The sequence below is a fragment of the Canis lupus genome, chromosome 7 (genome assembly GCF_003254725.2).
Source record: "Canis lupus dingo isolate Sandy chromosome 7, ASM325472v2, whole genome shotgun sequence".
NCBI classification, from domain to species: Eukaryota; Metazoa; Chordata; class Mammalia; order Carnivora; family Canidae; genus Canis; species Canis lupus.
The window spans coordinates 5254501-5270382 of NC_064249.1; the positions used below are offsets into that span (position 1 = coordinate 5254501).

The 15882-nt window shown below is 36.7% G+C and overlaps 2 protein-coding genes and 1 long non-coding RNA gene across 6 annotated transcripts in view; 2 read left to right on the forward strand and 1 right to left on the reverse strand.

The window, feature by feature from the left end:
• The window catches only part of ZBTB41 (zinc finger and BTB domain containing 41), a 43668-nt gene extending 34309 nt beyond the window's left edge, over positions 1 to 9359 (forward strand). For both annotated transcript variants that reach the window (XM_025429728.3, XM_025429729.3), the window contains exon 11: positions 4786 to 9359. In XM_025429728.3, the coding sequence (XP_025285513.1) occupies positions 4786 to 5441 (656 nt within the window). In that variant the 3' untranslated portion in view covers positions 5442 to 9359. The remainder of the gene's footprint in view (positions 1 to 4785) is intronic.
• Positions 1 to 13384, reverse strand: part of LOC112648293 (uncharacterized) — a 30669-nt gene extending 17285 nt beyond the window's left edge. For both annotated transcript variants that reach the window (XR_007411766.1, XR_003128896.3), the window contains exons 1-2: positions 13183 to 13384; positions 11145 to 11243 (exon numbers count right to left, since the gene is read on the reverse strand). This is a non-coding gene — a long non-coding RNA (uncharacterized LOC112648293). The remainder of the gene's footprint in view (positions 1 to 11144; positions 11244 to 13182) is intronic.
• Positions 13385 to 13522: 138 nt separating this feature from the next.
• The window catches only part of ASPM (assembly factor for spindle microtubules), a 71994-nt gene continuing 69634 nt past the window's right edge, over positions 13523 to 15882 (forward strand). Inside the window, exons 1-2 of one of the 2 annotated variants that reach the window (XM_025429732.3) lie at positions 13523 to 13963; positions 15583 to 15726. In XM_025429732.3, coding sequence (XP_025285517.3) covers positions 13688 to 13963; positions 15583 to 15726 — 420 coding nt within the window. In that variant the 5' untranslated portion in view covers positions 13523 to 13687. The remainder of the gene's footprint in view (positions 13964 to 15582; positions 15727 to 15882) is intronic. The other variant, XM_025429731.3, reaches the window with a different exon arrangement.

Genomic DNA, 15882 nt, shown 5'->3' on the forward strand with positions numbered 1-15882 from the left:
ACCAGTTCTCTTAGGTTTTGATTATCTAAAATGTTTTTATTTTTCTTCATGGAGAATACTTTTTCTCACTATAGAATTTACTTTAGTAGTTAATTTTCTTTGAACATTCTAAGTATGTCATTTTTTCCTCTTTGAACTTTTGTTTTTGTTAAAAAGTATACTGTTATTGTTGCTCATTTAAAGGAAATGTCTCTTTAATTGTTTAATTGGCTGCTCTTTAAGATTTTTCTGTCTTTAATTTTTAGTAGTTTTATTTTGGTGTGTCCAGATGTGCTTTTTGCTATTTTTTTAAAAATTTTGTTTTGTTTTGTTTTGTTTTGGGTGTATATGTGTGTGTGTGTTTTTTAATGAGGTTTGTAGAACTTGTTGCATTTGTGACTTAAGATGTCTTTCTTTTGTTTAAGAAGATTCTTAGCTGGTTTTTCTTTCAAATACTGCTTTTGTTCTATGCTCTCTCCTTTTTCTGGTACTCCAATTTATGTATGTAAGATATCTTATTTTGTCTTTTATATATCTCATGCTCTTTCTGTATTTCTTTTTTTAATTTCATTTTTTAGAGGGAGAAAAAGCATGACACAGGTAGGAGGGGCAGAGGGAGATGGAGAGAGAAAATCTTAGGCAGGCTCCACACCCAGCCCAGAGCCCCATGCAAGGCTTGTTTTCATGATCCTGAGATCATGACCTGAGCTGAAATCAAGTTAGACACTTAACCAGCTGAGCCACCCAGGCACCCCTCTTTCTGTATTTTCAATCCTCTTTTTCTGGGTGCTTCCATATGGATAACTGCTATTGATCCGTTTACCATTGTACTAAGTATTTCTTTTGTGGTGTCAAATTTGCTATTAAATCCATCTACTGAATTACTCAATTTTATTTATCTGTTCCAGAATTTCCTTTTTCCCATAGATTCCAATTCTGTGGTGAAATTTTCTTTCTCTATGTTTTCTTGAACATATTAATCCTATTCATTTTAATATTCTAGTCTACATAATTTTTCTTCACCTTTAGGTGTATCTTTTATCTTTTTGTTACCCCTTCTTTTGGCACTTGGTCATTTGGTTCTGTTTCTTGATATGCTTGACAGTTGTGAATTGAACTTCAGATTTTGTGAATGAAAAATTGTAGAGGCTTTTCAAGTTGTATTCTTTCCCAGATATATTCAATTTTCTTGTCGCAGGTGCACAGACTGAGATGGCATTGATCTCTTTTGGTCTATTTCTACTCTACCTTTCTTCTGGTTCATCATGATTCTGGGGTCTCAACTGAAGTATGATGTTTGTACCAGAGTCTCCCCATTTTGGTGAAACTTAAACTCTAATCTTTGTCTCCCCAGTGCCCTTGGGATTGCTGCCATATATCTGTTTAACTGTTCAGTTTCCTAGCTTCTGGTTTCTAGCTATCTTATCCAGCAAATGTTCATCTTGGGTGTTGGCATATATAGGTATTTTTGTTCATTTCTCCGTTGTTCTTTTCTTTCCAGGCTCTTGACCCCTTAAACCCTTGTTAGTTCCAAACTCCAGCTTTTATCTTCCCATTCTAGTGGAATGTCATGAGGTCCTCAGCTGCCACTTGGACTCTGTTTCCCCATATATTCAATCTGAAAGTACATTGAGGAGAGAAAACACCTTTCTATCTACCTGTGTCTCCAGAATCTTGGCCTCTTACATCCTGACTGCCTTTTTGGTACTTCAATGCCTCAAAGGATTAGATTTTTTTTTTTTTTTTTTTGAGTTTTTAAAGATCTTGTTTCTTCTCCCCTTCACTGGCAAGAGACATAGTGGGACATAAACTACTCCCATCAAGTCTGAATTCTCAATTTATATTCCAATATACTAATTTTTAATATCTAAACACAACTGATCCACTGGAAGACATTTTTTAATTCTAAAGGTTTTGTTTTTATTTATTTAGAGAGCATTCATGAGGGGAGGAGTAAAGGGAGAGGGGAGGAAAGCATCTCTAGCAGACTCTGTGCTGAGCACAGAGCCTAATGCAGGGCTTGATCTCATGATTCTGAGATGATGACTGAAGCCGAAATCAAGAATTGGACACTTAACTGACTGAGCCACTCACGTGTCCCAACAGTTTTTAATTCTAAAAACTCATAAGCTACTCTGATTTTAGCTGACAAATAGGTTATATTTCTTCGAGCATTGTTTTCTCTACTTCTACTCTTAAAAAATAGACTTTCTATATATATATATCTTGCAAGAAACCTTTCCTTTGTCTCCTTAGGCCTCTGATATTTGATCTTGAGATGCATCCAACTTGGATTAATTATTGTCAAATCGATAATTTTGCTACAGAAAGACTTGCTGTAGAAAGTATATTTCTTTAATATGTATTCCTCATTTCATTAAGTTCATAGTATTGAACCTTTTCACTGTGTATCTTTAAGCACTCTGGATTTGCTTTCTAAATATAATATCAATATTTCTTTGCGGATCTTGCTCTTTTTACAAACTTAAATTCATTTTTTTCTGTTGGAAAATATTTGTTTAAAATGATCATAGAAATTTCTTAAAGAAATATGCCTACTTGGGTCTCAGTTTCTTAAAAGTATTTGTGGGACACTGAAACTGATTGACTATGACTTTAAGTCATTATAAAAGCTTTTTTATGAATGTGCTTAAGAAATTATCATGGTTAGTACTGTGCCAAAGGAGAACGCTTAAAACCAATATTTTTATCTTTAAAAATAAATTCTGTGCTTGTTGGTGGTGTTAGTAATGCTCTGCTAGGGTTTTTATTTTTAAAAAAAATCTTTAAAAGCTTCAGGTGTGACTGGTTTGATGCCAGGAATTACAGAAAGAATTTTATAGTTCTTGCATTTTGGAAGTGTAATTTTGTTTTTCAGAATGTTCTTTTATGACCTTTTTCATATTGTCCCTGATTCTAGGTATTTCAGGCGAAATCAAATTGTGGATACAGTGTGTTCTATACATGGTTGCAAATACTATCTTTTCAGGAATTTTAACTCTTAATATAATGTATTACTTCATGTCTTACTTCCTCTTTAGTGATATCAGTAATGATACAAGTCCAGAAACAAGTAGAAGTCTAATAGTACAGAAACCAGCAGTCCTGTCTGTATAAATTTTGTGTTATTGGGATTTGAAAGTTCCAGTGGTCTACAAAATAACAAACAATAATACTTAACAAATAATTAATTGTTTGATATTGGTGGCTCAACTTGAAGATGCAATTCTCTTAATTTTCTAGATTTGGCATTGTCGTAAATGGAGAGATGAAGAAAACAGTGCTACCAACAAACCCATGTAACAATTACTATAAAACCTTTTCATTTAGCTTTAAAAATAAGTGCCTCTGTGTCTGTTATACAGTTGTTTGTGTGGGCTTATTTGTTCTGTATTGCTGCCGTAACGGATCACCACAGCCTCTTAAACAGTATAATTGTGTATGATTTACAACTCTGTTAATGAGAAGTCTAAAATCTAGATGTTGGTATGGCTGCATTTCTTTCTGGCAGCTCTAGAGAAGAATCTGTTTCTTTCTCAATTGTCCTTTTGGTAGAACTCATTCTTTGAGCTGTAGGACCAAGACGCAAATTCTAGTTTAATTACTTCTTACAAGCTGAGTGTCTTTCTTTCACAACTTCTGGAGGCCACCACATTTCTTGGATCTTGGGTCCTGGCCCTTTTTTCCATTTTCAAAGCCAGCAATGCAGGGGTTGAGTTCTCATTGCATCTCTCTGAACTGTTCTTCTTCAGTAACCGGCCACTTTTGAAGACTCATGTGTTTAAATTGCGCCTACCTGGATAATCCAATTAATCTCCCCATTTCAATTGTTAATCAGATCTGCACAGCCCCTGTTGCCATGGAAAATAAAGTATTTATAGCTTCCTAGAACGTGTACATTTTTGGGAAGCCATTATTCTGACTACTACTTTGGCTAACCTATGAATTTATAATGTTTAATGTTAAAAACAAAACTACAGTGTGAAAACCTGACTCACAAAGAAGTGAAAACTAGTCCAACTTCCTTGTTGTTTACCCTGATCAATTCTCCTTATGATGACCTCAGGCTAGACAGAAGTATCACTATTTCTTTTCTTTTTTTTCTTTTTTTTAAGATTTTTATTTATTTATTCATGAGAGACAGACACAGAGAGAGGCAGAGACATAGACAGAGAGAGAGGCAGGCGCCATGCAGGGCGCTTGGTGTGGGACTCGATCCCAGGACTCCAGGATCACGCCCTGGGCCAAAGGCAAGTGCTTAACCACTGAGCCACCCAGGCATCCCAAGTATCACTATTTCTTAGTCTGAATCTAAGAACCCAGTTAATCAAAGTTGCAGTTTTACATTTTATCCTTCTTGCGTGGGAGGAAATTAGATGTTTTGGTTTTACAACTTTTTTAGGGGCTGTAGTGGGAATAAAAGCAAGCAATAATAATCCTCTGGGTCCGTTTAGTATTTACACCAGGTACAGATCTGAGCACGACTTATTTTCATTCAATCCATTTACCAACTCCGAGGTAGGTACTATTGTTATTCCATATTTCTGGTGAAGAAACTACATTTGGAAACTATCTTGCTCCAAGTTTGAGTGGTAAGTGGTACAGCTAGAATTCAAACCGGATCTTTTTAATGTTCAAGCCCGTTTTCTTCACTGGCTTAATATACGGTCTCCCTTATGTGATAGCATGTAGTATCACTGCTATTATTACGTTCCTGTGAGTATTCGTGTGGAAAATTTGCTACTTTAAATCATTGTCTTACCAAGTGAGTGCATTTTACACTTAATTTCATTTTTATTCATACAGGTGAAAAACCATACAAGTGTCAAATTTGCAATCAATCTTTTAGAATTAAGAAAACTTTAACAAAACACCTGGTTATTCACTCTGATGCCCGACCTTTCAACTGTCAGCACTGTAATGCAACATTTAAGCGGAAAGACAAGCTGAAATACCACATTGACCATGTTCATGGCATAAAATCTCCTGATGATCCTCTCGGTACTTCTGAGGAAAAACTTGTATCCTTGCCAGTAGAATACTCATCTGATGATAAAATCTTTCAAACAGAAACAAAACAATATATGGACCAGCCCAAAGTTTATCAGGCAGAAGCCAAGACTATGTTACAGAACGTGTCTGCCGAAGTATGTGTTCCAGTAACGCTGGTTCCAGTTCAGATGCCTGACACTCAGAGTGATCTGGTGCGTCATACCACCACCCTACCACCATCTTCTCACGACATCTTGTCGCCACAGCCACAATCAACTGATTATCCCCGAGCAGCTGATTTAGCTTTTCTGGAAAAGTATACTCTTACTCCTCAACCTGCAAATATAGTTCATCCAGTACGACCTGAGCAAATGCTAGATCCTAGAGAACAGTCTTATCTTGGAACATTACTAGGCCTCGATAATGCTACTGCTGTACAAAGTATTTCTAATAATGAGCATCATTCATGAGTAAATCTAAACATTCCACAGACTTTTTAGATGGTTATGTGCTAATGGTAGCCTAGACTGATGGCTTTTAAATTAGTAGGGCTGCTATTTTTTCATTTTCTCTTGTTTCTCCAGTCCTCAGAACCATTTCAAATCAAGAAAAATACGTATCTCTGTTTACTGAGCATACAAGTATCTATTTGGACACATTTTGAGGTATAATATTTGAAATGAACATTTTTGTGATTTTTAAAAATGACTTAGTGCTAATTTTTAATGGTTTCTCAAACTTTTCAAAATTACTAGCTGTTGACTTTATGGCTTTGTTTTTGGTTTTTTCCTTAACTATCAGTGGAAATTTTTATTCTTCTTTAGTTTCAATCCTCTTTTCTCCCTTCACCATCTTCTAAACAAGCCTAAGGACTATGTAGCCTTTAAGAAAGAATGTAAGAGTACGCCGATAATTGCAACTCTTCCTTATCCTAACTTATCCATTCAGCATTTTAAACAATCGAATTAGGAATTTAAATTTATAGGGAAGTCTTGGATATTTCTGTGTTGTTTTTTATGTGGCCATAATTTCAGGCTATTATTAATCCTTTGGTCTTTTGGCAAATTCAAAGCCAGAAAGCTAACTTTAATGTAAGATTAGCTTGTTAAATGAACCCTAGAATTGAAATAATTATCCAAATGATTGGTTTTTACCTATGCTTCAATAATTATGAATAAGAAATGCAAATTTTTATGTATAGGCATTAAATTATAGAAGTTGAAAATGTATTAAAAGCAAATTATGACAGTTTTAACTAGATAGCTTTCAAGGTAAGTTCATCTTTTTATATTTTGTCATTTAAGAAACATCAACAGTACATCATAGCATGTATTTTCATCTCACTAAAGGAGGGGCAATTATAACTAATCAATGAAATTTAACTAACAAGCTACTTTTGATCTCATTTACATTGGCTAACGAAATTCTGGGAAACAGAACCTAGATATTTCATATGTAATTGTTAGGAAAGGTGCCAAATTTTAAAACATAATGTTTACTTTAATTAAAGGGAACCACTACTTGTATACAGATTTACATGTACTCTAAGACCTTTAATTTTGTTTTTCACATAAGCCTAATGTCTGTAATTATCCTTGATTTTTATTTTTGTAGGAGACAAAAGTTGAGGACTTGGTGAAAAGAAATAGCAGTCAGAGCAAAAAAACCTCAGTGATAAAAATTAATCGAAAAAAAAGTCAAAATTATAAAATACCTTTAAAGATGTGCACTTTCCATATTTTCAAGTCAATTTAAACTTAAAACTAGGATAATGTTTCCTAGTAGAGCTGCTTGAAGGATTAGAATAGGCAGGGTTGATTTATTACTAGCATGTCATTTGTATGTAAACTACTGGAAAATAGCAATTTTAAGAGTTTTCTATTTCAGTTTTGTTTACACTCCTAATTGCTTTAAGCACTTTTTTTGTGTAAACTGTAAAGTCTGGCCCAGCCCTTGTGAAAAAAATCACAAATAAAATAATGAAGTTCTAATGAATGAAATTTAACCACTTAATAATGGGGAAACTTGTTTACTGAAGCACTTAAGAAATGAAGGTACTTTACAGGAAAATTCACCATACTAGTGGAAATAAAACAAAAGGAGAAAAAATGTTGAGATTGAGGCAGTTAACCAAAGTAGCTCATGTAAGTAACAAAACCAACCTGAGTTCACCTCAGTTATCAGGGTTTGGTTGTGATTAATCTAGGACCAGTAGAGATGATTAATGTATTCTTTTTAAAACATTCTTGCTTTTGTGTGGAAATGTTATATGAGGTACTTACATGATTGAACTTGACTATCTGAGGTACTATTAGTCTGTTAGTCTTTCAAAATGACTTGTAAAAATACAGATCTTTATGATTTTTATCATAAAGACCAAGATTTTAACTAAAAACCTTACTATAATGAAATGAAATAATACCCACAAGTATACCCTGCCTTACAGTAACAGAAACCATTGTAGAAGAGTTTGGACTTACAGAAAGGCAGATGGCACGTATGTGTCTGTGTACAGTATATTATATGCTTGGTAGCAAGAAAGAAATAGGGTGTTGCATTTTCACATTGAAAAGAATACTTTGCTTTTTGAAGGTATTTACTTTAGGATTCTTTTCATAATAATTCCCCTATAATTTGATTGTAGGTATTGGTTTACAGTATAAAACTTTTCTGGAATACATCTCTTATATAAAGTGAAATAGAATTATATTTAGTTATAATTGTAGATAAACTTGAATACTGGTTTACTCTCTTTTAAAATGCTTTCAGTTATCTCGTTTAACCTCATAAGCAGCTCTGAAAGAGAAAGGATGTACTATATTCCCATTTTAGAGAAAAAGAATCTGAGGTTAAGATAAAGGACTCAGTAAGCTCACATCGTTAATAAATGGCAGAGCTACTAATAGGGAAAGAAAGCTAGCATTAATAAATGCTTAACTATGTGCCAGGCACTACATTTTCTCATGTAATCTTAAGCAGTCTGGGAATTAGATAACATAATTCTTAGGAAGAACTGATCTCAGCGGGTGGACTAACATACACAAATCTGCTGCCTCTAATTTCCAAAATTAGAATATAGGAAATTTTAAAATTATGAAAACCTCATGGATTTGGGCAAACTGAATGTATATATGTTGTTGAAGTTGGCACAAAAAATATGAAATGAGGCCTACTCTTTTTCAGTTAACCTTTTGTAATATTTAATTTGGAGTATTTGGACAAATGTCCCATTAACTCTAAAATCCATTAATTTTGTATAACTATACTTAATTTTGAATCTTGCAACTAAGTTTAGCCTCATTCAGAATTTTTTATTTTATGAGCATAATTTATTGTTTTAAATTAATTTTTTAGCTATAGCAGTTAGCACTTAATATGTAAATTGAATAATTTATCAAGTGTAGAAATTTGTTAACCTAATCAGTTTTTACTTAAATGCACCAAAGATTTTTAGTAGGTATTAAAATAGTTTAAAAGAATTAAAATTCTTTGTTGTTTGAATAAATATTTGTCCAAAGAAGCACAGTTGAAGTCCTAGGATTATGGATTTAAAAAAAAAATCATTAGTTTGAATACTAAGATTGTTTGTGTTTATATGTATAAAAATAAAAACAGAAGAAAATACTCTGGGAATAGTCATACTGACAAACCAATTACAAGTAAGAATACTCAGTTTTCCTCAGTTTAATTAATTGAATGTTATCTTTAAGTGGACACTATTAAATGCTAAGTAATAAGCTTATTTTTTACACTACACTATTAAAATAATTTTGCCTTAGAATTTTTTTTTAAGACAAGTTGAAGTTATTTTTATAAGAAACCCCACCTATTTTTTGCAGCCTAAAATACCATTTAAGATGAGGGTTTGTTCTTCATGCCAGCAAGATTTAACCAACAATAGTAAAGGTAATGATCTTTGCATACTTTTAAGTAATTTAGTCATTTATTGCTGGGAGAAAAGGAGTAGCATAAATAGGGTTTTAAACTGGTGCTTTATTAAGTGACTTCCTTTTAAGCGACTGTAGGTCATGAAATAGGTACAGTAATAATTTTCTGTCAACTTTAAAAGTGTCAAGACATCTTTGCAGAGTGACTACAAACTGTTAAGGGCTAAAAAGTAAGTAAATATCATTCGTTGCTTTTTACTCTTTAATTGCAAACAAAAACACAAACTGGTATGTTTATAAGTTTGAGTTCTCTTCCTACAGATAATTTTTAACATATCATTGATGAAAAGTCAGATTTAGAGCATTAGCTCTTTGACAGTGTCCTTTTTATACCCAGTCTTTTCTGAATTGAATGCTTTGTGCCTTTTCAATGTGTTGTAGTTGCTTAAAATTGATTCTGCTGGCTAGATTGTACTGGTTAATAAATGATTTTGATTTTGTTGTTGTTGTTATGGGTTTTATGTTTGTGCTGCCTGCTGGACAGGCAACCCTTTTTTTAGATTACTTTATGGTTATTTAGGAAAATGGCACTAAGTACTAGTGTGAAAATTTGGTTTTGTTAAATCTCTTTTGTGGCCTTTATAGTTACTGTGAAGCCACTCCAGGGCCTGTCTCTAGATACTTATTAGAGGAATCTGACAAATAAAATCAAATGAGTAGTGTGTCTGCCTCACTGTCTCCTCCTCCCACCCATCCTCCCCTCCCTTTTTAAAAATAATTAGTTCCCATAACTACACAGCTCTACATTGAATGGCTTCTCATTTCAGTTTGCCTAAAACTGAACTAGAGGTGATGGTTTGAGATGAGTTTCTCATTAAGAGCAGCAACATCCCAAACAACATACAATTTGAGTTGATGAACTCAGGAAAAATTAGGACTTTTAAAGTCATATTTGGATTGTTCTAAGATTCAGTGCCAAATTTGAAGTGACTAAAAATGTATTCTTTAATAAGGAACAAGTAGCATTTCTAAAACTTTTTAAATACTATTATGATAAATGTTACTTGTGATTACAGTGAATAATGGATAATAGAGTAATTTTCTAAATAATTTCTAGGACCTATAGGCAATCCTTCCATAGATCCTCCCCCTTTTGCACATTCCTCTCAGTAAAATCTATAGTGTTCTTTTGGGATCAGCCCCTTGTTTCCTCTAATGTTATTTCAACTTAAAGATCCTTTTATCCTAGAATATTAGCATGCTTTCTGCTCTTCCCTTTGGAAGTAGCATTAATAAGATAGAAGTAATAGGATTAGGTTGTGTGGAAGATGAGAGAAAGAAGGTCTTGGTAGAGAGAGTGACTATGTTTTGTTTACTCTTCATGTTTCATTCACCTTGCTATGTATTGATTTTAAATCTATGACTATTGAAGAATCTCAAGACAATTTAAATTTAGCCTCTGCAGCCATTTATACAAAGAGAAAATAAGAATTATATTCCGAGAATAGAAGTTATACAAAGACGGACATATCTTTTTTTAAATTCTTAAGTAAAAAGTAATTTCAGTGCTTGCATTATTGTTGGAGAGTCTAAAACATTTCTTGAATGAAGAGCATGTATACTTCCCATTGTTATTTTGCCTCTTTGCTTGATATTCCTGCTTGCGTTAAAGTTGGACAGTGTACTGTGGTGTAATTACAAAATTTTTATTTCTTCCAACAATTGGACTTTTCTTATCCCTATAGATACAACTGTATTACAATAGATGAGTGTGGCTGCCAAAAAGAATGAGTACAGAGGTGAGCATTTAGCTGCTCTATGTTGTGTAGTAAGTGTTCTGATTAAGGGGATTCATGATGTACATTAAAGTGGAAATGCTTTTAAACTTAGCCTTCAGTCTCAAATCATAAGTTTTGTTTTTAATCATTAAAGGACACTTAAAAGCAATTACAAAGAAAAATCTAAAATATCAAAATTCATTATTTTGTCAACTGTGTGTGAAGTATCTTGTGTTACATAGATATTTTAGCTGTCTCATGTTTCATAAATACAAATGTCTTTATAGAAAAATTCAGTTCTCTGTGAAGACTAGGAAGTGTATTGTATATTGAACTAGTTCTTTGTGTTATTTTGATATTTAAAATAAATATAAACTTCTTTGGTCCTAATAAAGCATATCTAGGTTTTATTGAACACATTCGAAAGCATAAGAATGCAGAACATACTCTGCATGCCTCCTTAAAAATTCAATGCAAAGACCATAAACAGCTGGAACATCTGGCTTACCACACAGTTCCATCCATAAACCAGGCTTTTTCTTTCTTTATGAAACGGTCGGTCACAAGGAAATCCACAATTTTCCCAAGTTGTAGATTGAGAGAAAGGCTGGGAAATACAGATGATTTTGAGCAATGTGGGTCTTTGCAGGAACTGACCCCTGCCTGGCATAGTTGAAAATCTGCATAACTTTTGACTCCTCAAAAAGTTAACTAATAGCCAACTGTTGAGCAGAAGCCTTACCAATAACATAAACAATGCATATTTTGCATGTTATATGTATTATATACTATATTCCTAAAGATACAGTAAGCTAAAGAAATAAAATGTTATTAAGAAAGTCATAAGAAAGAGGAAAATACATTTAGAGTACTGTAAAAAGTCCTGCAAGTGGACGGGTGCAGTTCAAACCCATGTTTTCCTAAGGTCACCTGCATTTGCAAAAATGTAACCGGGATGTAGGGAAACAAGCAATAATGCAATACTCTGGAACTATTAACAACTTTGGTATTCCCTCCCCCAGATTCTAAGGGATGAGGGGAAAGACCCATGTGGAGAGGGCACCTACCTGTTAGGCTATGTGTCACTTTTAATGATGAGATGTAGTCAGCCCAAGGTGGGAGAGGGGAAGAAGGACTAAGTACCCTCCCTTCCCTCTTCTCCCTTAGTGACCTCCCTCTTCGAAACAAACCAGAAGCCATAGAGTAAGAAAAGCTATTAATGTAGCATATACAGAATATCAGAATCCCACAGCAAAGAACAGTGTGGAAAATAGGGGAGTGGAAGTGGAGGGGCAAATAAAAAAATACCCAGGACAGTTCATTGTGCTTTAAAAAAAAAAAAGTGAGTTAATAGCATTTCTTCATGAAAAATTATGAAGGGAAAACATATAAACAAAATGTACTATCACCATGTTAAAAGACTTGAACCAAACACTTCAGTGACTTAAGCTTTAAGAGGGCTTATATTTGCAATGTCACATTGATGAATAACATTAACAATATGAAATAAGTGTACTTGAAAATCACTGTAATTCATATTAGCATTTTTTGCTTAAAAAGTTAGCAGTGTTCTTATTGTGCATCAATCCTAAAGGCTTCTTTAAAAAAAAAAACTCAGTAAACAATTTTGCTTAAAAATTGGTAAGGTAACAAGATTCAACTTCAGGTTGTGTTGGGTGTCAGTGAGTCAGTGAATATGATTTAATATCTGCCCTTTCTCATTTTGTTTTCTACTCAGAGCCTTTGCTTTTTATATACTTTTGCATAGCCATACACACCTCCATACCTTATAGTTTAGTTTCTATCTTTAGAGGCAGGATGGTAGAGTGGATAAGAGCAGAGCAGGACTATAAATTACCTATGTATGTATCCTAGGTTTGCAACTTGCTGTCCTGTGTGCTGTACGGTAAATAACTGTAAAATAACAAGAGTAGCTATTCCACAGAGTTGAAATGAGAGTTGAGGTAAATGTGTAAAAGACTTTAAACAATCCCTGGCATCTCGTAAATAGTAATATGCAAGCCATAATCATCATTACATACCCACAATTAAAAAGCAAGAAGTTGTCAAGGGCAGTGGCTGTCAAAACCATTACTTAACGAATTATTGGGAATCTCGGTTTTCTTTTGTGTTTTGCTCCCAGGATCCCGAGGTAAGAAGAAACCCAGCCTGTCAAAGTACTGAGCCCTCGTAGGGTCAGCCACTGGAATCCTAAATAAGTAAAACTAAAAGTTGCTCTAATCCAGGCGCTCTTGGCAATCCTAAAAGTAGACAGAGCATCAATTCTAGAGCTGCAGAAGTCGGCCGCAACGCCTTAAGCCTAATAGAAACGCTATTTGGCGGGAGGTCTCCCGAGACGCCGGCAGCTCACTTGGCAGCTCACCTGGCACCCGCAGGGCTGCCCTCCTCGCCCCCCCCCCCGCGGGCTCGCCCCGCCCTCCCTCCCTCCCCAGAGCAAAAGGAGAGCTAATGACTATATAATTCAGGGCGGGGTATGTTAGATGAGAGCAATCATTTAAATTAATTAGCCTCCTTCGCGGTTTTACCTAAGGTTGGCCCGGGCACCCGCAATGATGGCTGCATTTACGGTGGAAATAAATGCTGTTGCTCTCTTCCCTTTACCTCAGCCTGTTTGCAAATAAGAAAAAGCGAATCTCTAGGCTGCAGCTCGGGCTTCGGGGTGGGGTGGGGTCCGGTCCGGTCCTGCCCCGCCCCAGCCGAGCGAGCGAGGGCCCGTCTAACCGTTTAAATAAGGCGCCGGCGTCCCATTGGCTGGCGCCTGCTGCCCGCTGATTGGCCCCGCCGGAGGTGGGCGGTGCCCGAGCGCGCCCATTGGTGGAGGCGACGCGTTTAAACCGAGGTTGGGGCCGCGCGGGCCCCGCGCCGGTCTGTGGTTTGTGCCTTGGTGGCCCGTGCGACTGTTCCGTGGCGCGTCGGCGACTGGACACGAAAGGGGGGCGAGTCCGCTCCTAGACGCCCCAGCCGGGTCCCCGCTGCGCCGCAGCCTCGCGGGAGCGGCGCCAGAACCTCCGGCGGCGTCTCGACGCTGCCATGGCGACCCGGCGGGCCGGGCGAAGCTGGGAGGTGAGCCCCTCCGGGCCGAGGCCGGCGGCCGGGGAGGCGGCGGCGGCGTCCCCGCCGGTCCTGTCTCTCAGCCACTTCTGCAGGTCGCCTTTCCTCTGCTTCGGAGACGTGCGCCTGGGAGGCTCGCGGACGCTGCCCCTGCTGCTGCACAACCCCAACGACGAGGCCGCCCGAGTGGAGGTCTGCCGCGCCCCCGCCGCGCAGCAGGGCTTCAGCGTCTCTCCGCGCCGCTTCCAGCTGCAGGTGGGTGGTGGGCGGGGCGGGGCGGGGGCGGGGGGCAGCCCTGCGGGTGCCAGGTGAGCTGCAGGTGAGCTGCCGGCGTCTCGGGAGACCTCCGCCAAATAGCGTTTCTATTAGGCTTAAGGCGTTGCGGCCGACTTCTGCAGCTCTAGAATTGATGCTCTGCCTACCTTTAGGATTGCCAAGAGCGCCTGGATTAGAGCAGCTTTTACTTTTATTTATTTATCTATTTACGTATTTATTTATTATTTATTTATTATTTATGCATGCATGCGAGACACAGAAGAGAGGCAGAGACATAGAGGCAGAGAAGCAGGCTCCATGCAAGGAGCCAATGTGGGACTCTATCCCGGGTCTCCAGGATCACGCCCCGGGCCGAAGGCAGGTGCTAAACCGCTGAGCCACCCAGGGATCCCCTAGAGCAGCTTTAAAAAAAAAAAAAAGTACATTGCTTCCTCTCAGTCATCATAATATGCGTTTTAGTTTCCATATGTATCCGGGAAACCGACTCCAAAGTAGTCGGAGTAACTACTTAATGCTGGTGAAATGCTGAGCTGTTTTGGCTGAATGGGTCTATAGCAAAAAAAAAAAAAAAAAAAAGAGAGAGAGAGAGAGAGAGAGAGAGAGAGAGAGGAGAGAAAGCACCTGTTCAGGGTTTGTTTGGTTTTGGGTTGTTTTATTTTTTTTCCCCAACAAGCATGGGGGTGGAGGAGGGGGAATGCATGACGCTTTACTATTTTGACCCTTTTTCCCCCTCCTTTGCTATAGTGTAGTCTTAATGATGAATCAGATTTGATTTTGCAACGGTTGTTTCAAAACCAACCTGCGTAGCTTTCCTGCGTTGGCATTGGCCGTAGTAATGTTTCCATCCCTCCTACCAAGAGCTAGAGGATTTGGCTGCTGCGGGCTTCCCAATTGAGAACCTTTGAAAGTATGAAAATAAACCATTAGCTGAGATTGTCTGTACAACTGCATCCATCCTAAGGTCGCGAGAAGAGGCTCTAATCAGAGGTCCACCGACTTGTGTGCCAGCAGTGGTTACACTGTCTCCTCTACTTAGGGAATGCCTGCTTTTCGTTCTATGGGAAGATACAGATTTTTTTCTCTGTGTAATACTTTTTTATTTCTTTTGTTATGTGGACTAAAGTTTTATGGGTTTTCGATTTATCTCGTTAGAATTTGCCGTTTTGCAGAGTAAAAGTTCACTTTTCTAAACTGAGTTTTTTAAAACTAGCTGCTTATGATGTTTTATGGCTTCTACTTTAAAACAAAACTTGTCTTTTTTTTTTTTTCTTCCCCTGAAAACCGATGGACACAGAGTTTGTTTTGTCATTGAGGGGGTTTTCCATCTGATAAATTGCTGCCAGGCTATGGAGTGTTGGTGCAGTTAAGATTTTATTATAATTCTATTTTCTTGTTGAACCTTGTTAAGCCACCTAGTGGCTTTTTTCCTTACAATGAACTTAGAAAAATATTTTTGGCTTGTTGAATGTTGTTACAGTATAGAGTATTGGTGACTAACAATTATTAATCCCCTACTGTATTCTAAACTGTATATAATATGTTTTGACATTATGCATCGCTATTTTTATACCCATTTGAAATGTGTTCTTTGATTATAGCCTAAAGAAAAAATTGTTATTTCTGTTAACTGGACACCATTAAAAGAAGGCCGAGTAAGAGAGACTGTGACATTTCTTGTAAATGATGTTCTGAAACACCAAGCTATATTACTAGGAAATGCAGAAGAGCAGAAAAAGAAAAAGGTAATAAGTTTTAATCATCCTGTGGTTTACTCTAAGAAAATAACGTGTAAAAACTTTGAGAAGTCTTTGTTTGTTTCAGACTTTTATTTAAATTCTAGTTAGTTAACATATAGTGTAGTATTGGTTTCGGGAGCAGAATTTAATGATTTGTTATTT